Raw genomic sequence first — 26,561 nt, 5'->3', positions numbered from 1 at the left:
TGAACACTGTGGTACATGACCCTTTTTTTTAAAATTTATTTATTAACATCTTTATTGGAGTATAATTGCTTTACAATGGTGTGTTAGTTTCTGCTGTTATAACAAAGTGAATCAGCTATACATATACATATATCCCCATATCTCCTCCCTCTTGTGTCTTCTTCCTACACTCCCTATCCCACCCCTCTACGTGGCATGGCCCATTATAATTATGGTTTTCTCAGGGTATATGCCCAGCGGTGGGATTGCTGGGTCATATGGTAGTTCTATTTTTAGTTTTTTAAGGAACCTCCATACTGTTTTCCATAGTGGTTGTATCAATTTACACTCCCACCAACAGTGCAAGAGGATTCCCTTTTCTCCACACTCTCTTCAGAATTTACTGTTTGTAGATTTTTTGATGATGGCCATTCTGACTGGTGGGAGGTGACACCTCACTGTAGTTTTGATTTGCATTTCTCTAATGATTAGTGATGTTGAGCATCTTTTCATGTGTTTGTTGGCAATCTGTATATCTTCTTTGGAGAAATGTCTATTTAGGTCTTCTGCCCATTTTTGGATTGGGTTTTTTGTTTTTTTGACATTGAGCTGCATAAGCTGCTTGTATATTTTGGAGATTAATCCTTTGTCAGTTGCTTCATTTGCAAATATTTTCTCCCATTCTGAGGGTTGTCTTTTCGTCTTGTTTATGGTTTCTTTGCTGTGCAAAGGCTTTGAAGTTTAATTAGGCCCCATTTGTTTATTTTTGTTTTATTTTCATTTCTCTGGGAGGTGGGTCAAAAAGAATCTTGCTGTGATTTATGTCACAGAGTGTTCTGCCTATGTTTTCCTCTAAGAGTTTTATAGTGTCTGGCCTTTCCTTTAGGTCTTTAATCCATTTTGAGTTTATTTTTGTGTATGGTGTTAGGAAGTGTTCTAATTTCATTCTTTTACATGTAGCTGTCCAGTTTTCCCAGCACCACTTACTGAACAGGCTTTCTTTTCTCCATTGTATACTCTTGCCTCCTTTATCAAAGATAAAGTGACCATATATGCGTGGGTTTATCTCTGGGCTTCTATCCTGTTCCATTGATCTATATTTCTGTTTTTGCGCCAGTACCATACTGTCTTGATTACTGTAGCTTTGTAATATAGTCTGAAGTCAGGGAGTCTGATTCCTCCAGCTCCGTTTTTCTTTCTCAAGATTGCTTTGGCTATTCGGGGTCTTTTGCATTTCCATACAAATGGTGCAATTTTTTGTTCTAGTTCTGTGAAAAATGCCATTGGTAGTTTGATAGGGATTTCATTGAATCTGTAGATTGCTTTGGGTAGTATAGTCATTTTCACAATGTTGATTCTTCCAATCCAAGAACATGGTATATCTCTCCATCTGTTGGTATCATCTTTAATTTCTTTCATCAGTGTCTTACAGTTTTCTGCATACAGTCTTTTGTCTCCTTGGGTAGGTTTATTCCTAGGTATTTTAATCTTTTTGTTGCAATGGTAAATGGGAGTGTTGCCTTAATTTCTCTTTCAGGTTTTTCAGCATTAGTGTATAGGAATGCAACAGATTTCTGTGCATTAATTTTGTATCCTGCTACTTTACCAAATTCATTGATTAGCTCTAGTAGTTTTCTGGTAGCATCTTTAGGATTCTCTATGTATAGTATCATGTTATCTGCAAACAGTGACAGTTTTACTTCTTCTTTTCCAATTTGGATTCCTTTTATTTCTTTTTCTTCTCTAATTGCCGTGGCTACGACTTCCAAAACTATGTTGAATAATAGTGGTGAGAGTGGACATCTTTGTCTTTTTCCTGATCTTAGAGGAAATGCTTTCAGATTTTCACCATTGAGAATGATGTTTGCTGTGGGTTTGTCATATATGGCCTTTATTATGTTGAGGTAGGTTCCCTCTATGCCCACTTTCTGGAGAGTTTTTTTTATCATAAATGGTGTTGAATTTTCTCAAAAGCTTTTTCTGCATCTGTTGAGATGATCATATGGTTTTTATTCTTCAATTTGTTAATATGGTATATCACATTGATTGATTTGCGTACGTTAAAGAATCCTTGCATTCCTGGGATAATCCCCACTTGATCATGGTGTATGATCCTTTTAATGTCCTGTTGGATTCTGTTTGCTAGTATTTTGTTAAGGATTTTTGCGTCTATGTTCAACACTGATATTGGCCTGTAGTTTTCTTTTTTTGTGACATCTCTGTCTGGTTTCGGTATCAGGGTGATGGTGGCCTCATAGAATGAGTTTGCGAGTGTTCATCCCTCTGCTATACTTTGGAATAGTTTCAGAAGGATAGGTGTCAGCTCTTCTCTAAATGTTTGATAGAATTCGCCTGTGAAGCCATCTGGTCCTGGGCATTTGTTTGTTGGAAGATTTTTAATCACAGTTTCAATTTCAGTGCTTGTGATTGGTCTGTTTCTATTTTCTATTTCTTCCTGGTTCAGTCTTGGAAGGTTGTGCTTTTCTAAGAATTTCTATTTCTTTCAGGTTGTCCATTTTATTGGCATATTGTTGCTTGTAGCAATCTCTCATGATCCTTTGTATTTCTGCAGTGCAGCTGTTACTTCTCCTTTTTCATTTCTAATTCTGTTGATTTGAGTCTTCTCCCTTTTTTTCTTGATGAGTCTGACTAATGGTTTATCAATTTTTTTTATCTTCTCCAAGAACCAGCTTTTAGTTTTGTTGATCTTTGCTATTGTTTCCGTCATTTCTTTTTCATTTACATCTGATCTGATCTTTATGATTTCTTTCCTTCTGCTAACTTTGGGTTTTTTTTTTTCTTCTTTCTCTAATTGCTTTAGGTGTAAGGTTAGGTTGTTTATTTGAGATGTTTCTTGTTTCTTGAGGTAGGATTGTATTTCTATAAACTTCCCTCTTAGAACTGCTTTTGCTGCATCCCATAGGTTTTGGGTCATCGTGTTTCCATTGTCATTTGTTTCTAGGTATTTTTAAATTTTTCTTTGATTTCCTCAGTGATCTCTTGGTTATTTAGGAGCATATTATTTAGCCTCCATGTGTTTGTATTTTTTACAGTTTTTTTCCTGTAATTGGCATCTAGTCTCATAGCGTTGTGGTCGGAAAAGATACTTGATATGATTTCAATTTTCTTAAATTTACCAAGGCTTGATTTGTGACCCAAGATATGGTCTATCCTGGAGAATGTTCCATGAGCATTTGAGAAGAAAGTGTATTCTGTTGTTTCCCAATGGAATGTCCTATAAATATCAATTAAGTCCATCTTGTTTAATGTCTCATTTAAAGCTTGTGTTTCCTTATTTATTTTCATTTTGGATGATCTGTCCATTGGTGAAAGTGGGGTGTGAAAGTCCCCTACTATTACTGTGTTACTGTTGATTTCCCCTTTTATGGCTGTTAGCATTTGCCTTATATATTGAGATGCTCCTATGTTGGCTGCATAAATATTTACAATTGTTATAACTTCTTCATGGATTGATTCCTTGATCATTATGTAGTGTCCTTCTTTTTCTCTTGTAATAGTCTTTATTTTAAAGTCTATTTTGTCTGATATGAGAATTGCTACTCCAGCTTTCTTTTGACTTCCATTTGTATGGAATATCTTTTTCCATCCCTTCACTTTCAGTCTGTATGTGTCCCTAGGTCTGAAGTGGGTTTCTTGTAGATGGCATATATATGGGTCTTGTTTTTGTATCCATTCAGCAAGCCTGTGTCTTTTGGTTGGAGCATTTAATCCATTCACATTTAAGGTAATTATCAATATGTATGTTCCTGTCACCATTTTCTTCATTGTTTTGGGTTTGTTTTTGTAGGTCCTTTTCTTCTCTTGTGTTTCCCACTAAGAAGTTCCTTTAGCATTTGTTGTAGAATTGGTTTGGTGGTGCTGAATTCTCTTAGCTTTTGCTTGCCTGTAAAGCTTTTGACTTCTCCATCGAATCTGAATGAGATTTTTGCCAGGCAGAGTAATCTCAGTTGTAGGTTCTTCCCTTTCATCACTTTAAATATATCACGCCACTCCCTTCTCGTTTGTAGAGTTTCTGCTGAGAAATCAGCTGTTAACCTTATGGGAGTTCCCTTGTATGTTATTTGTCGTTCTTCCCTTGTGGCTTTTAATAATTTTGCTTTGTCTTTAATTTTTGTCAGTTTGATTACTATGTGTCTCAGCGTGTTTCTCCTTGGGTTTATCCTGCCTGGGACTCTCTGCACTTCCTGTACTTGGGTGCCTCTTTCCTTTCCAATGTTCGGGAAGTTTTTGACCATAATCTCTTCAAATATTTTCCCAGGTCCTTTCTCTCTACTCCTTCTGGGACCCCTACAATGCAAATGTTGGTGCGTTTAATGTTGTCCCAGAGGTCTCTTAGGCTGTCTTCATTTATTTTCATTCTTTATTCTTTATTCTGTTCTGTGGCAGTGAATTCCACCATTCTGTCTTCCAGGTCACTTATCCGCCTCAGTTATTCTGCTATTGGTTCCTTCTAGTGTATTTTTCATTTCAGTTATTATATTGTTCATCTCTCTTTGTTTGTTCTTTAATTCTTCTAGGTGTTTGTTCTCTAATTCTTCTAGGTCTTTGTTAAACATTTCTTGCATCTTCTCGATCTTTGCCACCATTCTTTTTCTGAGGTCCTGGATCATCTTCACTATCATTATTCTGAATTCTTTTTCTGGAAGGTTGCCTACCTCCACTTCATTTAGTTGTTTTTCTGGGGTTTTATCTTGTTCCTTCATCTGGTACATAGTCCTCTGCCTTTTCATTTTGTCTATCTTACTGTGAATGTGGTTTTTGTTCCATAGGCTGCAGGACTGTAGTTCTTCTTGCTTCTGCTGTCTGCCCTCTGGTGGATGAGGCTACCTAAGAGACTTGTGCAAGCTTCCTGATGGGAGGGACTGATGGTGGGTAGAGCTGGGTGTTGTTCTGGTGGGCAGAGCTCAGTAAAACTTTAATCTGCTTGTCTGCTGATGGGGCTGAGTTCCCTCCCTGTTGGTTGTTTGGCCTGAGGCAACCCAACACTGGAGCCTACAGGCTCTTTGGTGGGGCTAATGGCAGACTCTGAGAGGGCTCACGCCAAGGAGTACATCCCGGAACTTCTGCTGTCAGTGTCCTTGTCCCAGCAGTGTGCCACAGCCACGCCCCGCCTCTGCAGGAGACCCTCCAACACTAGCAGGTAGGTCTGGTTCAGTCTCCTATGGGGTCACTGCTCCTTCCCCTGGGTCCTGATGTGCACACTACTTTGTGTGTGCCCTTCTAGAGTGGAGTCTCTGTTTCCCCCAGTCCCGTCAAAGTCCTGCAATCCAATCCCACTAGCCTTCAAAGTCTGATTCTCTGGGAATTCCTCCTCCCGTTGCTGGACCCTCAGGTTGGGAAGCCTGACGTGGGGCTCAGAACCTTCACTCCAGTGGGTGGACTTCTGTGGTATAATTGTTCTCTGGTTTGTGAGTCACCCACCCAGCAATTATGGGATTTGATTTTATTGTGATTGTGCCCCTCCTACCGTCTTGTTGCAGCTTCTCCTTTGTCTTTGGATGTGGGGTATCTTTTTTGGTGAGTTCCAGTGTCTTCCTGTCGATGATTGTTCAGTAGTTAGTTGTGATTCCGGTGCTCATGCAGGAGGGAGTGAGTGGACATCCTTCTACTCTGCCATCTTGAACCAATCTCCCAGGTGCCATTCTGAAATCCTGCCTCTAGCTCTTTTGGACCTTTTTTTTCCAACTGTTGTCTTTAGGCTTATCTTCATATACTATTACCTTTTTAATTAACCACACCAGTTGGAGGGTGAAAGAAGGGAGGAGTAGTGAAAATTAACTATTGTTGCTGTGATGGAGACCAAGACTGAAATCAATGTCTACAATGAGGGGTGTTTGTTTTGTTTATTATAGGAATTTTAGTTATCCACGCAATCCCTGGGCTGTTCCTAATGAGAATAATGCCCATGTGCTCCCAATTCATCACATTTTTCTTTACCCTAATGAAATCTGACTTAAATGGCTATCAAGAACCAACATATTAAGGAAAAGGGCCACTTAAAGAGTGAGCCGGATCTGTAAGTGGGTGGAGAGGGTCCGGCAGCTTTGCATTGGCATGGCAGGTTAAGGAGGAGAAGAAGGTTGTGCCCTGGTTATAAAGTCACCTCAGGTGTATGGAAACCATTAATGTCTGGAGTTCTCTCTCATTGTTTTTCCCATTCCTCCCCCATTCACTGCAGGATGGTCCATTAATTATACTTGTGAAAATATTACCTATAAAGAACCCCAAATTCAAATTTTATTTTCAAGTTGGATATTTTAAAAAACTGAACAGGATGCAGATTGTAATAAACACCCTTTAGATACCTTCTTTCCAGTCCAGGCCCATCCCTCACCTCCCACCCTCGTTTATTTGAGGTCTGTTTTCCAAACTACCCCCAATGGCCCCTGCCCATCAGGTTTCCTCCCCCTCACAGCCACACTTGTCCTTCCCAAAGCTGGAGATCTGGTTCAAGCTAAGCCAGTTGGATTTCTCTCTCAAGAATTTGAACTGAGAGACAAAGAGCCTGGGAGTTGAGAACTGAGTCATCATAGCCAAGTGCTACAGGAAGGGTCCACAAATTCCTACCACTGACATCCCAGAGCTGGCCTGATTCCCACCCTGCTCAAGGTTAGTTTGTCAACTGTTTCTTAGCTTCTGTATACCACCACAATATATTTTCAGTAAGCTCCTCTTTTGCTTAAACTAGTTCAAGTAGGGTTTTGTTACTTTCAACCAAAGAAGTCTTAATTTAACTCAATTCAAAATATGAAATCAATTTCAAAAGAAAAATTCAAATATTTCTGGCATGAAGAAAACATTAGTATGGCCTAAATGAAATCAGACATTCAAAGCTCAGTAGAAACTCCACTATGATCACTGTCTTTCTAGAAAACAAGGAGAATGTCCCCTCATTATGGATAAACAGATGACATATATCTCCATGACTAGACAACAAGGTACAGTACAACCAAATTTGTAGTAAAACAAGTACTGTTCTTCGTCAAAGAGTTTTCCTGATTCCAAAAATCTAACAGGTTTTAACAAGTTGACAAAAAAGTTATTATCCCTATAATTCATATAATAGCCATTTAAAACTAAAGCCACAAATTGGTGGTCTGTGAGTCACACCCAATCCACAGATATATTTTGTTTGGCTTGCACTGTATTTTTAAAATTCTGAACTTGTTACCAAGTTTTAAAATTTTGGAATTTTCACCTAAAAATTCAGATTTACAGATCCTCTTTTTTAAAAAACTGACCTCTACATTATTAAATCTAATAGTTAATTTTCAGTCTTCATCTTATTTGATCTCTCAGCCTCATTTGACATAGTTGATCACTTTCTCCTTCTTGAAATATTTTCTTCACTTGGCTCTGGGACACCATTCTTTTTTATTTTCCTCCTATGTGATACATAACTCAATTCTTTTTTTCCCAGTTTTATTGAGATATAATTGACGTACAGCACTATATAAGTTTAAGGTGTACAGCATAATGACTTGACATACACATATTGCAAAATGATTACTACAATAAGTTTAGTTAACATACATCACCTCATATAGTTACAAAAAAAATTTTTTTCCTTGTGATAAGCACTTTTAGAATCTACTCTCTTAGCAGCTTTCAAACATACTATAAATATATGACTATGTAACTACAGTCATCATGTTGTATACCCAGTATTTATCTTATAACTTGGACGTTTGTACCCTTTGACCCACTTCAATTCACCCAGCTTCCTCTCCCCACCTCTGGTAACCATCAATCTGATCACTTTTTCTATCCTCAATTCTTTTTGCTAATTCTTCCTCATCTCCCCACCTCTAAATGTTGGATAGCTCAAGACTCGATCCTTGGTTGTCTATAATAATTCCTTAAATTATCAAGTTTCAAGACCTTAAATATCAGCTCTATGCTGACAGCTCTGAAATGTCTTTCTCCGGTTTGGCCTCCCACCTGCCTTCCAGTCATGTATCTAACTGCCTACTTAGCAGTTCCACTTGGATGTCTAATAGCTTGCTCAAATTTAACCTCTTCAGAAGCAACTTCTTGTCCCTCCCCATATAAATCTTCTCTTCCCCATCCAAGTAAATGGTTACTCTATTTTCAGACTATTTTCTAATTTCAGACTAAAATCCTAGAAGTCATTCCTTCTCTCTAACATTCACTCCATCAACATCTATATGCTCTCTCTTCAAAACCTATCAAGAGTCTGACCATTTCTCACCACTTTCACTCATCCAAGCCACTGTCATCTCTTGCCTACATTATTGTAATCACCTCCTAACTGGATTCCCTGGCTTGCTCTTGACCCCTTACAACCTGTTCTCAACACATCAACAGATGATCATTTCTAAGTATAAGTTAGATCATGTCTCTTCTCTCTTCAAACCTTTCAATCTGTTTCCATTTAATTCAGAGTAAAAGCCAAAGTCCTTACAATGACCTACAAAGATCTACAAACTCAGGCTCTCCACAACTGCTCAGGCTTCATCTCCTCCCTCCATCATTGTTCCGACCACAGGGGCCTTTGTGATGTTCCTTGAACACAACACACCTCAGGGCATTGCACTTGCCTTCTCCTGGGTATCTATATGGTATGCTCCCACACTTATTTCAGATCTTTTTCCAAAGGAAACTTATTAGAGCAGTCTTCCCTAACCACCCATATAAAATAGCTGTCTAGCTATATTCCCTTTTTTCACCTTTTCTCCATATAGCATTTGTCACCATCTGACAGACTATACATTTACTCGTGGGTGTGTTTATTGTCAATCTCTATCCATAAAATACAAAGTCCATGAAAGCAGGGACTTATTTATTTTGTTCACTGCCATATCCCCAAACCTAGAACAGTCTCTGGCACAGAGGCTAAGATGGAATTGGTAATAATCAGGAAACATAGATAACTCACCCTAAGCAGATAAGCAATTATAAAAAATATCTTTGCCCTTTAGGCTCAAAATGAAATCTACTCTTCTGGGGTTTTCTAGGCCTCCGTTTTGACTTACCCTTCACTGGTCATTAAAGGATTCTTGCTTTGGATAAGTTTTTTTGTTAATCTTGCATTAGGGAGTGGAAAAAATGAAAAACAATTATCATTGAACCTGAGCTAGAATAGAAGACAGAATCTTTACCTTGAAGAACTCAATGAGAACATCTTTATTTTCTAGCCAAATGATATTATGAAGATATTTGTCAGGAGTAGGGGGCGGAATTGCCATTGGAAAGTTATTCAGTGATTTTATTTTTGCAAGAAGCACCTAAAAGGAACAATCAAAATAATGGTGATCAGATCCTGTAACAGAAAAGGGACATTAAGTAAAAATGAAGGAAATCTAAATAAAATACTGTTATGCAAATCTAACCATGATTTTGACTCAGAGCTTCTCTCACCCTATTTAAATTGTCCTCTAACCTTTTTTTTTTTTTTGTCCCTATTCTCCCCCTTATTACTCTCTTTATTACTATTTCCACTGGTATATTAACTCATATTGAATTTATCATTTTTATAATCCAATTAACAGTTGTAGTCTACCCTATCTTAAACTCAAATTATCTAAAATTCACAGTTGATTACCATATGATTTAATGCCACTTTCTCTCAAATTTTTTTTCATGTGAATAATTTGCTTCTCTAAGTTCTTCTAATTTTGGAGGATATATTTCTAGTTTTGTAGCCTCTTAGAAGCCTTCTCTGATTCCCCCCACCGGGTAAGAGATAATCACTTACCTGCCTTATTCCCATGGTATCTCTTACAAATCTCCCTTATGGAACTCATTACATTGTAGTATTATTATTTCTACTTATCTGTTACATGTAACTTTTGTTGATTGGCTGAATAAGTGACTAAATGAAAAAAAGAGGAAGAGTCCATGGACTTTTCAAGACCCCATGGCATGTGGTAGGTGTTCAACAAATATTTACTCAATTAAACTGGCTAGATTTACCTAGCTCTTTATGACCTGGGATTGATAATTATATCTCTTTAGCTGACAATTAGGCAGTTAGTAGGCATTCAATAAATAACTGTTGAATGATTGATTTACCCATTACCTTTCTAAATAAACCTATAGGAAAAAATAAGACTCTCTCTTCATAAGGGCTATTATTTATTTATTTTAACTAATGGGTATCAAGCATTCAATTGAATCTTATACAATATCCAAAGTAAGAAGGGAACAATATACAAAAATACAAAACACAATGTGCACAGAGGTGTAACTTGAAGAATACTGTAAAGCGGTCTTTTTCGTCCCTTTGACAGACACTAAGGAGAAATCATATTACCCATTTAGTCCTGTGCCATGACCTTATAGACTAATGAGGTAGAGCTATAACAGGGAAAGCTGGCCTGGCCCACGCCCACTTCCCTTCTGGGGCCAAGGAGAGGGACTATGTGCAGGAAATATCCAGAAGCACAGTCCATGTGGCCTGTGGCTGAAAGGGACCAGTGACAAGGAAAAGCATGTGACACCCAGGAGCAGCTTATCCTTGGGAATACACAGGCAGAATGTGGGACCAGAACTTCCATTTTTCTTTTTTATGCTAGGAAGCCGATACACCATTGTACAGAATAGAAAAAAACTTTCCTATTTTCACAATTTGCAGTCTAGATGGTAGAAGTGATAGAGTGGTAGGATTAAACATTAAACATTTTTTCCTCTGTCTTATGTTCCTAATTTTTTTTTGCAAATTTATAATTTTTCAAAAGTCCATTTATCAGCTAACCACTTAGGGTGTCCTCCCTGTTCCTCTCAGAACTGTCCCCTCCCTGATCTTCACCAACACACACACACACACACACTCACACACACACACACACACACACACACACACACACACACGATAGTCCCCTCCTGTCTATGTTAACATTATGAAATTACCACCTCCCTTGCCACAGCTGGTGGGCCTGGGCATTACATATTCCACCAATGGACAGACAGGCAGAAAAATCTAATGACTTTGTAGAGGGAGCCAAAAGAAGATTCCACAGAGGGGCAACCCTGATAAGAAATGCAGAATCTGAAAGCTTTCTAGGTCATTGTTCAAGTCCCTTCCTGAGGTCTGGCCATGTGGTCTGGTTACCATGGGATCTGTAAAGTGCTCTGTGTCCTTATAATAAATCCTCCAACTCCATTTCTTTGCTAAACCTAGCTCAGATTGGTTCTGTTACTTGCAACCAAGTGGTTTTGACATGGAGTGAACCAGGTAGTGCTGGCACTAGTTGCCATTGGCATTAACAAAGACTTAGGCAATTACAAAGTTTACAACTGTCATGACTCACCCTTTTCCCAATCTCCCTCACTAATTACACTCTGCTAGAGTAGCACTGCAGGCTTGAGTGTTCGGCTTATGGAATCCAGCAATATGGAAAATTGCTTTCTTACCTTATTCATCTCAATGCCCTCATGTTTATCAATAATGCCTCTTGACCAAAGGAAGGTGAGGCTTTTCAGAGCTTTAGCAATCACGTTCCGGATTGCCTGCTTAGTCTTCAAAGCAATGACAACATCACGACCCTCATGCTCTATGAGTCCTGAAGCAAATAAAATTATCAGTAAGCAAACAATTCAATAACCACAATAATAACAAATATTTGCATAATAGTTTATAATTTCCAAAGTATTTATACAATATCCTTTCATTCTTGTCTCATATAGAACTTGTGAGACCAGTAGGACTAAAGTTATTTTCATCTTTATTTTACGGATGAGAGAATTGAAAAAAGGCTTCCTTCACCAGCTAAGAGAAAATCACTCCATCTTATTCCCATGGCATCTCCTACATATCTACATTATGAACTCATTACATTATAATATTATTATTTTTCCTTATTTCTCTCATCCTCCATATTATATAATTTTTGGTGGGTGGATGAACAAATGACTGAATAAAAGTGCCCCTGGACTTTCGCTGGTGGGTCTTTCTGAGATCAAATCTCATATTTTTCCTCCTCAACAAGCATGAGAAGTCAAGGGACTGACTGGGAGTCAAGGCTTAAACTGCATCTGTTTCATCCTTGTAATCCTAACCTTGAGCACAACGCCTGACATCTGGAAGGTACTCAATCATTTTTTAACTGAAATGAGCTGAGCAGTGAAATGAAGGACACCATGGTGGAGAACATAGGTTTTAGTGTCTGATACACCTGGGCTTGAGATCTAGCTCACCACTTACCATCCATAGGACCTCAGGGGAGTTAACCTTTCTAAGCCTCAGTTTCATTATCTATAAAATGAAGATGATAATGGTATTTGCCTCATGGAGCAATTATACAGATTAAATGAAATAATGCATATAAAGCCATTAACACAATTCCTGATATAATTAGCATTCAGTAATAGGTTGCAGTAACCACATAGGAACAGGCACTCCCTTTCACATGACTGAATCAAGAAAACTTCGTAATATTCCATAGTGGTCTAAAACATAAAACAGCAACTCCTAGGCCCCTAATCTTTAAAAGCACGGAAATAAAAATCTGCTTAATACGTAAATGGAAACAATGGGTCCTGGATTTTCTGAGACGCTGCCAAAATATTCTGACCTATTGTCTCCAAACTTACAATTTCGTTCATTAGACCATGTTCTTTCAGTTTTGATGTGGAAAGTATGATCCTCATAAATCCATATGGCATCTTACAATGTGGTTATGAATACAAAGTGGTTTTGCTTTATTTCTTTTACAATAACGTCCATTTGTTAGGATGTTACCATATGCCAGGCTCTCTATTAGATACTTCTGCACACACTGAGAGCTTGGCCCACAGCCCACATATGAGAAAAAAAGACCCGAGAAGTTTTGTATAAAATCCTAGGACTCCCCTGTACGTTTCAACTCCAGCAGAGTGACTGTAGATGCTCAAGAAATGACATCCCTTGCAGCTCCACATTCCTTTGCAAAGTAAAGCAAAACAAAAACAACACCCTCTGTCAAAGGTAATCTTCATGTGTCTTTTTCTTACAACCTTAAGGCAGGGGTCCCCAAGCCCCGGGCCATGGAAAAGTACCAATCCGTGGCCTGTTAGGAACCAGGCCACACAGCAGGAGGTGAGCGGCAGGCGAGCGAGCAAAGTTTCATCTACATTTACAGCCATTCCCCATCACTTGCATTACCGCCTGAGCTCCACCTCCTGTCAGATCAGTAGTGGCATTAGATTCTCATACAAGTGTGAACCCTCCTGTGAACAACGCATGCAACGGATCTAGGTTGCGTGCTCCTTATGAGAATCCAATGCCTGATGATCTGAGGTAGAGCTGAGGCGGTAACACTAGTGCTGGGGAGCGGCTGCAAATACAGATTATCATTAGCTGAGAGGTTTGACTGCACAGAGACCATAATAAATCAATTGCTTGCAGACTCATATCAAAACCCTATCAGTGAGTGGCAAGTGACAACTAAGCTGCACCTGGTGGCAGGCTTTATAGTGGCAAGTGAGTTGAGGTACTTCAATTGTACAGCTGCATCTGGGGGCAGGCTTTAAGTCAGAATCCGACAGTTATTTTAGGCCGTGCATGGCCCACCCGTTATTTTATTTTATTTTATTTTTGCCCATTATTTTATTCTCCACCTCCATCTGCACCTCTTTCCCGCACTCTGCACTTGTCTCAATCACAGTTTTGGTAAGCCCACAAGCTAACCCTAGCCAAAATGAATAAAAAACAAGCATCACTGGAGAGCTTCTTTGAAAAGGGGTTAAGACCCAATGATGATACAGCAGAAGACTCTGAGACTGCCAACAAAAAGAAAGCTGCACTTAAAAGAAAATAGGGGGGGGGGCGGAGTCAAGATGGCAGCATGGGAGGATGCGGAGTTCACATTGCCCCACAACTAGGGCACCTGCCGGACACTGGTGGGGGAACTCGATGCCCAAGGAGGCGGGAGGAACCCCTGAGCGACTGGATAGGACGTGGGGGGAGTGAGGGGGAAGGAGAAGTGGAGGCCGGACAGGACCAGCACCGCTGAGGGGTGGCTGGGAGAGGGGAGGGGTTCCCATGCCTGCAGGGACCCTCAGGGATGCAGAGGATCAGAGGAAACCACACCTAGTGTTTTCCCTGCCCAATCGGCCTGCAAGTAGCCTGCTGGGCTTCCAGGCTGAGTCTTTCACCCTCCAAGGCCCCCTCTGAATGATGCTGGTCCTGGGGAGGGGGGACAAAAAGGAGAAGCGGACAGGGAGGGGCCCTCTGGGATTGGAGGAGCAGGGGAAGTTCCGTGGGCGTTTTCCCCACACACTCGGGCCCTGGGAAGTCTGTTCCTGGGCCTAATCCTCCGCCTCCAAGGCTCTCTCCATCTGCAGGGGTCCTAGGGGCATGGGGTGGGGGGCAGAAGAAGAGAGGCCAATGGGAAGGGACCCTCTGGGATCGGAGGATCAGGGGGACATGCCTAGTATTTCCCCCACCCACTGGTGCCCAGGGAGCCTGCTGGGGTCCTGGACCTGGTCCTCTGCCCTCTGAGGCCTGAGGCACTCCTGGGCCCCTCTTGCCACATTGAGCCTAACCCTCACCCCCCATCCCCCTAGGGCCTTTTCAGGCCCTGTGGGTCCTAAGCATAGGCCCCGCCAACCACCTAAACCCCGCCCCTGCCTAAGCCCCACCCCCAACAGCCAAGGCCTTTTCCCCTTTTTTTTCTCCTCTTTTTCGCTATTGTGATTCTGTTTCACCTTCCAGTTGTTGTTTCATCTATATTTTTATTTTTTCTAACATATCTGTTAGTTTTCTAATCTTATTTTCTGTTTTACTCTTTGTTATTGTTCTGCTCCTTTTTTTTTTCTTTTTCTGCCCTGCAAGGCTTGCAGGATCTTGATTCATGAGCCAGGGGTCGGGCCTGAGCTCCTGCAGTGGGAACTCTGAGTCTAAACCACGGGACTAACAGAGAACCTCAGACCCCAGGGAATATTCATCAGAGTGAGGTCTCCCAGAGGTTCTCATCTTGGCAACAAGACCCAGCTCTAGCTAACAGCCTACAAACTCCAGTGCTGGAAGCCTCAGGCCAAACAACCAGTAAGACAGGAACAAAATCCCACCCATCAGGAAAAAAAACAATGAGACAACAAAAATATATGTCACAGATGAAGGACCAAGGTAAAAACCTACAAGACCAAATAAATGAAGAGGAAATAGGTAATCTACCTGAAAAAGAATTCAGAGTAATGATAGTAAAGCTGATCCAAAATCTTGGAAATAGAATGGAGGCACAGATCGAGAAAATAAGAGAAATGTTTAACAAAGATCTAGAAGAACTAAAGAACAAACAGAGATGAACAGCATAATAATTGAAATGAAAAATACACTAGAGGGAATCAAGAGCAGAATAAATGAGGCAGAAGAATGAATAAGTGAGCTGTAAGACAGAATGGTGGAAAAAACTGCCGAGGAGCAGAATAAAGAAAAAACAATGAAAAGAATTAAAGACAATCTCAGAGACCTCTGGGACAACACTAAACTCACCAACATTCAGATTATAGGGGTCCCATAAGAAGAAGAGAAAAAGAAAGAGTCAGAAAATATTTGAAGAGATTATAGGCGAAAACTTCCCAAACATGGGAAAGGAAATAGTCACCCAAGTCCAGGAAGTGCAGAGAGTCCCATACAGGACAAACCCTAAGAAAAACACAGCAAGACACATATTACTCAAACTAACAAAAATTAAATTCAAAGAAAAAATATTAAGAGCAGCAAGAGAAAAACCAAAAATAACATACAAAGGAATCCCCATAAGGTTATCAGCTGATTTTTCAGCAGACACTCTGCAGGCCAGAAGGGAGTGGCAGGATATACTAAAAGTGATGAAAGAGAAAAACCTACAACCAAGATTACTCTACCCAGCAAGGATCTCATTCAGATTCGATGGAGAAATCAAAAGCTTTACAGATAAGCAAAAGCTAAGAGAATTCAGCACCACCAAACCAGCTTTACAACAAATGCTAAAGAAACTTCACTAGGTGGGAAACACAAGAGAAGAAAATGACCCACAAAAACAAACCCAAAACAATTAAGAAAATGGTGATAGGAACATACATATCGATAATAACCTTGAATGTAAATGGATTAAATGCTCCAACCAAAAGACACAGGCTCGCTGAATGGATACAAAAACAAGACGCATATATATGCTGTCTATAAGAAACCCACTTCAGACCTAGGGACACATACAGACTCAAAGTGAAGGGATGGAAAAAGATAGTCCATGAAAATGGAAATCAAAAGAAAGCTGGAGTAGCAATTCTCATATCAGATAAAATAGACTTTAAAATAAAGACTGTTAGAAGAGATAAGGAAGGACACTACATAATGATCAAGGGATCAATCCAAGACGAAGATATGACAGTTATAAATACTTATGCACCCAACATAGGAGCACCTCAATACATAAGGCCAACGTTAACAGCCATAAAAGGGGAAATCGACAGTAACACAATAATAGTAGGGGACTTTAACACCACACTTACACCAATGGACAGACCATCCAAACAGAAAATAAATAAGGAAACACAAGCTTCAAATGACACAACAGACCAGAAAGATTTAACTGATATTTATATGACATTCCACCTGAAAGTGGCAGAATACAATTTCTTCTCAAGTGCACATGGAAGATTCTCCAGGACAGATCATGTCTTGGGTCACAAATAAAGCCTCGGAAAATTTAAGATAACTGAAAGCGTATCAAGCATCGTTTCTTTCTTTTTTTTTTAATAGATCTTTATTGGAGTATAATTGCTTCACAATACTGTGTTAGTTTCTGTTGTACAACAAAGTGAATCAGCCATATGCATACATATATTGCCATATCCCCTCTCTCTTGAGCCTCCCTCCCACTCTCCTTACCCCACCTCTCTAGGTCATCGGAAAGCACTGAGCTGATCTCCCTATACCATGCTGCTTCCCACTAGCTAATTATTTTACACTCGGTAGTGTATATATGTCGATATGAAGCATCTTTTCTTACCACAACGCTATGAGATTAGATATCAATTACAGGGAAAAAAAACTGTAAAAAACACAAATATATGGAGGCTAAACATGCACTACTACATAATCAAGAGATCACAGAAGAAATTTAAAAATACATAGAAACAAATGACAACGAAAAGAGGACCACCCAAAACCTATGGGATGCAGCAAAAGCAGTTCTAAGAGGAAAGTTTATAGCAATTCAACCTCACCTCAAGAAACAAGAAAAATCTCAAATAAACAATCTAACCTTACACCTAAAGGAACTAGAGAAAGGAGAACAAACAAAACCCAAAGTCAGTAGATGGAAAGAAATCATAAAGATCAGAGCAGAAATAAATGAAATAGAAATGAAGAAAACAATAGCAAAGATCAATAAAACTGAAAGTTGGATCTTTGAGAAGGTAAACAAAACTGATAAACCTTTAGCCAGACTCATCAAGAAAAAAAGGGAGTGGACGCAAATCAATAAAATTAGAAATGAAAAAGGAGAAATCACAACTGACACTGCAGAAATACAAAGGATTATAAGAGACTAGTACAAACAACTGTATGCCAATCAAATGGACAACCACGAAGAAATGGACAAATTCTTGGAAAGGTACAATTTTCCAAGACTGAACCAGGAAGAATTAGAAAATATAAACAGACCTTTCACTAGTAAAGAAATTGAAACTGTAATTAAAAATCTTCCAACAAACGACAAAAGTCCAGGACCAGATGGCTTCACAGGCGAATTCTATCAAACATTTAGAGAAGAGCTAACACCTATCCTTCTCAAACTCTTCCAAAAGACTGCAGAGGGAGGAACACTCCCAAATTCGTTCTACAAGGCCACCATCACCCTGATAACCAAAACCAGACAAAGATATCACAAAAAAAGAAAATTAGAGACCAATATCACTGATGAACATAGATGCAAAAATCCTCAACAAAATACTAGCAAACAGAATCCAACAACACATTAAAAGGATCATACACCATGATCAAGTGGGATTTATCCCAGGGATGTGAGGATTCTTCAATATATGCAAATCAATCAATGCGATACACCATATTAACAAATTAAGGAATAAAAACCATATGATCATCTCAATAAAGGCAGAAAAAGCTTTTGCCAAAATTCAACACCCATTTATGATAAAACTCTCTAGAAAATGGGCATAGAGGGAACTTACCTCAACATAATAAAGGCCATATACAACAAACCCACAGCAAACATCATTCTTAATGGTGAAAAACTGAAAGCATTTCCTCTAAGATCAGGAAGAAGACAAGGATGTCCACTGTCGCCACTCTTATTCAACATAGTTTTGGAAGTCCTAGCCACAGCAATCAGAGAAGAAAAAGAAATAAAAGGAATCCAAATTGGAAAAGAAGAAATAAAACTGTCACTGTTTGCAGATGACATGGTAGTATATCCTAAAGATGCCACCAGAAAACTAGTAGAACTAATCAATGAATTTGGTAAGGTTGCAGGATACAAAATTAATGCACAGAAATCTCTTGCATTCCTATACACTAACAACAAAAAATCTGAAAGAGAAATTAAGGAAAGAATCCCATTTGCCATCGCAACAAAAAGAATAAAATACCTAGGAATAAACCTACCTAAGGAGGCAAAAGACTTGTACTCAGAAAACTATAAAACACTGATGAAAGAAAACAACGATGACAGAAACAGATGGAGAAATATACCATGTTCTCGGATTGGAAGAATCAATATTGTGAAGACGACTATACTACTGAAAGAAATCTACAGATTCAATGCAATCCCTATCAAACTATCAATGGCATTCTTCACAGAATTAGAACAAAAAATTTTACAGTTTATATGGAAACACAAAAGACCCCGAATAGCCAAAGTAATCTTGAGAACGAAAAATGCAGCTGGAGGAATCAGGCTCCCCGACTTCAGACTATACTACAAAGCTACAGCAATCAAGACAGTACGGTACTGGCACAAAAACAGAAATATATATCAGTGGTAGAGGACAGAAAGTCCAGAGATAAACCCACACACCTATGGTCACCTAATTTATGACAAAGGAGGCAAGAACATACAATGGAGAAAACACAGCCTCTTCAATAAGTGATGCTGGGAAAACTGGACAGCTACACATAAAAGAATGAAATTAGAACACTCCCCACGACCATACACAAAAATAAACTCAAAATCGATTAAAGAACTAAATGTAAGACTGGACACTATAAAACTCTTAGAGGAAAACAGGAAAAACACTCTTTGAGATAAACCACAGCAAGATCTTTTTTGATCCATCTCCGAGAGTAATGAAAATAAAAACAAAAATAAACAAATGGGACCTAATTAAACTTAAAAGCTTTTGCACAGCAAAGGAAGCCATAAACAAAATGAAAAGACAACCCTCAGAATGGGAGAAAATATTTGCAAACGAAGCAATGGACAAAGGATTCATCTCCAAAATATACAAAGAGCTCATGGAGCTCAATATCAAAAAAACAAACAATTCAACTAAAAACTGGGTGGAAGACCTAAATAGACATTTCTCCAAAGAAGACATACAGATGGCCAAGAGGCACATGAAAAGATCTCAACATCACTAATTATTAGAGAAATGCAAATCAAAACTACAATGAAGTATCACCTCACACTGGTCAGAATGGCCATCATCAAAAAATCTACACACAATAAATGCTGGAGAGGGTGTGGAGAAAAGGGAACCCTTTTGCACTGTTGGTGGGAATGTACATTGATACAGCCACTGTGGAGAGCAATATGCAGGTTCCTTAAAAAACTAAAAATGGAACTACCATATGACCCAGCAATCCCACTACTGGGCATATACCCTGAGAACACCATAATTCAAAACGACACATGGGGGCTTCCTTGGTGGCACAGTGGTTAAGTATCCACCTGCCAATGCAGGGGACAAGGGTTCAAGTCCTGGTCCGGAAGATCTGACATGCCACAGAGCAACTAAGCCTGTGCGCCACAACTCCTGAGCCTGTGCTCTGGAGCCCATGTGCCACAACTACTGCATCCCACATGCCACAACTACTGAATCCTATGTGCTACAACTACTGAAGCCCACGTGCCTAGAGCCCATGCTCCACAACAAGAGAAGCCACCACAATGAGAAACCCGCGCACCGCAACGAAGAGTAGCCCCCACTCACCACAACTAGAGAAAAGACTGCATGCAGCAACAAAGACCCAACGCAGTCAAAAATAAATAAATTTAAATAAAATTTTTTAAAAAAGGACACATGTACCCCAATGATTATTGCAGCACTATTTATAATAGCCAGGACATGGAAACTACCTAAATGTCCAACAACAAATGAATGAATAAAGAAGATGCGGTATATATATACAATGGAATATTACTCAGCCATAAAAAGGAACGAAATTGGGTCATTTGTAGAGATGTGGATGGACCTAGAGTCTGTCATACAGAGTGAAGTAAGCCAGAAAGAGAAAAACAAATATTGTATAGTAACGCATATATGTGGATTCTAGAAAAATGGTACAGATGAACCTATCTGCAGGGCAGGAATATAGATGTAGACGTAGAGAACAGACATATGGACACGGGGGGGGAAGGGGAGGGTGGGACGAACTGGGAGATTAGGTTTGACATAAATACACTACCATGTGTAAAATAGATTGCTAGTGGGAACCTGCTGTATAGTACAGGGAGCTCAGCTCGGTGCTCTGTGACAACCTAGATGGGTGGAATGGGGGCAGTGGGAGGCGGACCAAGAGGGAGGGGATACATGTATACATATAGCTGATTCACTTCATTGTACAGCAGAAACTAACACAACATTGTAAAGCGATTATACTCCAATAAAAATTTAAAAATTAATTTAAAAAGAAAGAAAAGAAAATACCAAGAGTCTTACTTAAATTATAGGTTCATTGCAACAGGTGATTCACATTCTCCAAGCCCACTTTGTATAATATGTGGCGACCTGCTAGCCAATGGAACTATGAAACCTTCAAAACTGCTTTGCCACATGGAGACCAAGCATGCTGCATTAAAAGACAAGCCTTTGGAGTTTTCAAAAGAAAAAAGTGTGAACACGAAGAACAGAAGCAATTATTGAAGGCCACCATTTCATCAAATGTGTCTGCACTGAGAGCATCATTCTTAGTGGCTAACCGTATTGCTAAAGCTAAGAAGCTCTTTACTATTGGTGAAGAGTTGATCCTGCCTGCTGCTAAGGACATTTGTCATGAACTTTTAGGAGAGGCTGCAGTTCAAAAGGTGACACGTGTTCCTCTTTCGGCTAGATGAATTGGTGAAACTAGATGAATTGGTGAAATAGCAGAGGTTAGTGAGGCACAACTGTTAGAGAGGATTAATGAGTCACTGTGGTACACAATCCAGGTTGACGAGTCTACTGATGTTGACATCAAGGCAACAATGCTTGTTTTTGTGCGATATATATTTCAGGAGGATGTGCATGAGGATATGTTATGTGCACTTTTGTTGCCAACCAACACCACAGCTGCAGAACTATTCAAGTCTCTGAATGATTACATATCAGGAAAACTGAATTGGTCATTTTGTGTCGGTATATGCATGGATGGAACGGCTGCCATGACTAGACATCTTTCTGGTTTCACTACTCGGGTCAAAGAGGTCGCTTCTGAATGGGAGTCTACGCACTGTGTCATCCACAGAGAAATGCTGGCTAGCCGAAAAATGTCACCTGAACTTAACAACGTTTTGCAGGATATGATTAAAATTATCAACTAAATTTAAAGTACATGTCCTTAACTCACGTCTGGTCGCGCAGCTCTGTGAGGAGATGGACACAGAGCACACAAGTCTTCTCTTATACACAGAAGTGAGATGGCTTTCTAAAGGTAGATCACTGGCCAGGGTTTTTGAGTTACGAGAGCCACTCCAGAGATTTCTTTTAGAAAAACAGTCACCACTGGCAGCATATTTCAGTGACACAGAATGGGTCGCAAAACTTGCTTACTTGTGTGACATATTCAACCTGCTCAACGAACTCAATCTGTCACTTCAGGGGAGAACGACAACTGTGTTCAAGTCGGCAGATAAAGTGGCTGCATTCAAAGCCAAACTGGAATTATGGGGACGACGAGGGAACACTAGGATTTTTGACATGTTTTAAACATTAGCAGAGATTTTGAAAGAGACTGAGCCAGGGCCTTCTCTCTCCCAGCTGGTGCATGATCACCTACCTCAGCTTTCAAAAGAGTTTGAGCATTACTTCCCAACCACAAAAGACCCCCGAACTGGGAAGGAATGGATCTGCGACCCATTTGTGAATAAGCCAGGTGAATCGACTTTGTCTGTGCTAGAAGAGGATCAACTGCTTGAGGTCGCAAATGACGGTGGCCTTAAAAGTATGTTTGAGACAACTTCAAATCTCCATATGTTCTGGATTAAAGTCAAGGCGGAATACCCTGAGATTGCCACAAAAGCACTGAAAAGGCTGCTTCTATTTCCAACATCCTATCTTTGTGAAGCAGGGTTTTCTGCAGTGACAGCCACCAAAACGAGATTACGGAGTAGACTGGACATAAGCAACACAATGTAATAATAATAGAAATAAAGTGCACAATAAATGTAATGTGCTTGAATCATCCCAAAACCATCCCCCTATCTGTGGAAAAATTGTTTTCCAAGAAACTGGTCCCTGGTGCCAAAAAGGTTGGGGACCTCTGCCTTAATGAATCTGATCTTGCCACCTTAATACACTTTCTGCACTCTTCATTTTTTCTTTTATGCTTCCATAGCAAATAATAGAACTCCTCTTTCTGCAATTATCTACTGACATGCTCACACTTCCCACCAGGATCTACACTTTATGTACACCTGGCCTATTAAATGGGTTCAATAAATGCTTATTGAATGAATAAACGAATGAGTCAATGATTGAATGAAAACATGAACTTGTCTTCCTTTGGTTAAATTACGGGATGATAAGGTGTGATTTCAGGAAATTAGATATTCCAACTACTTACCTAGTTCTTTGACAGCATCTCGTTTGTTGGTTTCCAAAATTTCATATAATTTCTGTGAGAAGTTAAGAAACACATTAATTTCTAATTACACCAAGTGCATTACTGGCTTTAAAATCTGAGAGAAAGAAGTATGGTAGGGGCTTCCCTGGTGGCACAGTGGTTGAGAATCCGCCTGCCAATGCAGGGGACACGGGTTCGAGCCCTGGTCTGGGAAGATCCCACATGTCACGGAGCAACTAGGCCCATGAGCCACAACTACTGAGCCTGCGCATCTGGAGCCTGTGCTCTGCAACAAGAGAGGCTGCGATAGTGAGAGGCCCGCGCACCGCAATGAAGAGTGGTCCCCGCTTGCCGCAACTAGAGAAAGCCCTCGCACAGAAACGAAGACCCAACACAGACAAAAATATAAATTGATTAATTAATTAATTTAAAAAAAAAAAAGAATCTGCCTGCCGATGCAGGAGACACAGGTTTGGGCCCTGGTCCAGGAAGATCCCACATGCCACGGAGCAACTAAGCCCGTGCGCCACAACTACTGAGCCTGTGCTATAGATCTCGTAAGCCACAACTACTGAAGCCCGCGTGCCTAGAGCCCGTGCTCCACGACAAGAGAAGCCACCGCAATGAGAAGCCTGCGCACCACAACAAAGAGTAGCCCCCGCTTGCCGCAACTAGAGAAAGCCCGCGTGCAGCAACAAAGACCCAACCCAGCCAAAAATAAATAAATTAAATAAATAAAATTTTTTAAAAAAGAAGTACGGTAGAAGAAATCTCACTTAGATTAGCGTTTGGGGGAGATATTTAGCTCAAATCTTCCCTGTCAATTCTGCTGCTTTCCCCAGGCTCACACTCATAGTGCAATGGATGCTGTGTAGTAGCTTACATAACTACTGTGCCTAATATTTCTTAGAAAACACTAGTGTACACTTCACTGTGCATCAAGGAGAATTCTCATAGATAGCGTGCCACTAGAGGGTGGCCAACAGAGAAGCTGTTTGGGGAGCCAGTCTATCGGGAGTGCAAAAACAAGTGGAATAATGAGAAAATATGGTGTCAAGTAGGTCATGTTTCCTACAGATAACTCCTGACATAACTGAAGAAAGAGGTCCACTCTGGGCTAACCAATCTCTGTTCATTCATGCAATAGGTATTTGTCCAGTTCCCACCATGTCCCAGGCATGGCTCTACATGGAGCTTGTCCTCTAGGTTTGAGTCCTTCTGGAGCTTCCACTTGGCCACATCAACAGCCCTGGGACTAAACAACTGAAAGTTCTCTAGGATGGTCAGGTACAGATGGCTGAAATTCTGCACCCAAATCATGCATGGTATCTTCCTATTTACAAGGAACAACTGGTTTGTTATCTAAAGTTTAAGCAATTAAAGTTAAGTGTGTGTTGTTTTTGGTTTAGAGAAGTCACATTAATCACTCATTTTGGATATAGGAATGAAGTATACAATTTTTTTTCTTTTTTTTTTGCCACCACACATCTTGCGGGATCTTAGTTCCCTGACCAGGGATGGAACCCGTGCCCTTGGCAGTGAAAGCACAAAGTCCTAACTACTGGACCACCAGGGAATTCCCTGAGTATACAATTTTTATTAAATTGTTTCTTCTCACTTGATAACACTGAATCAGCAATGGGAAGGTACCAAATTATTAGCCTGCACATGACACCCACATACTGTGCTCCAGCCCTGCTTGCAACGGTTCACAGACAGCAGCTAAGACCCCTTCATACTACCAGCTCTGTAAAACTGCCACAGAATGACGTTGCATAAGACACCAATAGGAACTGACTCCTCCCACAAAGAGAAAATCATGAAAGCCTGGACATACATGTGACTTCTCTAAAGGTGAGGTGCCACTGACCAGATTCTTGAACCGTGTCACTTTCAGAATAAACACCAGTTTGATATCTAAACACATCTCAATAAGACATTTAAATGTTTACTGAAGTCTCCTTTAAAAATGCCAAAGGGGAATTCCTTTCATGTCTTACACTTCCAGGCAAATCTCTGCCCCCAAATCGCTACGCCTTCACCCAAACTCCTCAAAACACATTCTTAACTTCCCCCACTGGCTCTTGTTTTTCTTCTCTCCTCTTCCTGTTTCTGAAATATTTTCTCCTATGAATAGCTTTATGTTCTTTCTAATATAGATCAACCTAAACTTTCAGTAGTTCTTTTAATTTTCTTCTCCAATATTCTAAGTAAATCAACAGGATAGAATTCTGTTGCACATTAATATCTGATCCAATAATCAATACTCCTGTGATAAATCTAGACAATATTTCTCTATCCAGTCTATAAGGATATCGTAAAAGATGTCAGATCCCTTCCTAAAATTTAGGTATACTCTTCCTATAGTGGTACCTGATTATAAAAAAAGAAATCTTAAATGCTAAAGATATTTAACAATATATCTTTTATGTATTTTAGAAATTAAAAATTAAAACATTAAATTAGGTGTCTTCACAACCTCTCCCTCTCTTGAATTTGATAAAGAAAGAGGCTCTCTTTCTTGACTGAGAACCTGAGGCAACCAACAGTCATCACAAAAAAATAGGCATAACAACTGGAAAACATAACCCCCAGCCCATCCTGATTTTGTTTTTATGCACACAATTATAAGATCTAGGGCTTCAGTAATTAGGATTTAAATTCATTCTTGGATTAAAACTCAGGAGTCTCACTTGGGCTGAGAAAACACCCTTTAGCTATTGCTACTACTCAATTTAGACTTTCATCTACATATATGAAAATATAACCCAAAATCACCAAACACTGGGTGAAAAACTGAATGAAAGATAAGAACCAAACACAACAAACAGAACAATGAACCTCAAAGAACCAGAATTGATACAGGAAACAGAAATTCTTAAAATAAAGAGATTCAAGAGAATATCACATTCATTTAAAAACAAAAAAGAAACAGTTACTATGAAAAAGAAGCAATCAAAGTTCTTGATTGCTTGACAAAAAGTATTTGTCAAAAAAAAAAAAAATTAACAGATGGGCTGAATAACAGAATAGACACAGCTAAAGACTGACTTAGGAACCTGAAAATCAAACTGGGGGTTCTCAATGCAAAGAGGAAAGAGTTGAAAGTTATGAGGAAAGTTGAAAGAGGGACTAAACACAGATATTCAAAACTCTCTTTAAAAGAGTGCCAAAAGGAGAAAACAGAAACCACAGAGGGGAGCAAATAATCCAAGAAGTAATGGAAGGAGGACGGTAATCTTCAGATTATAAAGGCTCCACCACATGCTGAATGGGACAAATTAAGAAAAAAAAAAATCACACGTAGACACATCTTGGTGAAATTTCAGAACTCCAAGGATAAAAAGAAAATCCCAAAGACTTTAAATAGTGAGGGGAAAAGTCACCTACAAAAGCAAAACTAAGGGCTTCCCCCTGGTGGCGCAGTGGTTGAGAATCTGCCTGCTAATGCAGGGGACACGGTTCGAGCCCTGGTCTGGGAAGATCCCACATGCCGCGGAGCAACTAGGCCCGTGAGCCACAACTACTGAGCCTGCGCGTCTGGAGCCTGTGCTCCGCAACAAGAGAGGCCGCGATAGTGAGAGGCCCGCGCACCGTGATGAAGAGTGGCCCCCGCTTGCCACAACTAGAG

General features: G+C 39.8%; 1 protein-coding gene across 1 annotated transcript in view; it reads right to left on the bottom strand.

The window, feature by feature from the left end:
- The window catches only part of LOC309624795 (ankyrin repeat domain-containing protein 45-like), a 159,397-nt gene that overhangs the window by 20,657 nt on the left and 112,179 nt on the right, over window positions 1–26,561 (bottom strand). Inside the window, exons 24-26 of the mRNA XM_082383401.1 lie at window positions 22,931–22,982; window positions 11,377–11,525; window positions 9,123–9,248 (exon numbers count right to left, since the gene is read on the bottom strand). Coding sequence (XP_082239527.1) covers window positions 9,123–9,248; window positions 11,377–11,525; window positions 22,931–22,982 — 327 coding nt within the window. The remainder of the gene's footprint in view (window positions 1–9,122; window positions 9,249–11,376; window positions 11,526–22,930; window positions 22,983–26,561) is intronic.

The sequence above is a fragment of the Balaenoptera borealis genome (assembly GCF_965194805.1).
Source record: "Balaenoptera borealis genome assembly, chromosome: 1".
Classification (NCBI taxonomy): domain Eukaryota; kingdom Metazoa; phylum Chordata; class Mammalia; order Artiodactyla; family Balaenopteridae; genus Balaenoptera; species Balaenoptera borealis.
The sequence above is the reverse complement of the archived record's forward strand: the minus strand, read 5'-3'. Positions and strand labels throughout refer to the sequence as shown.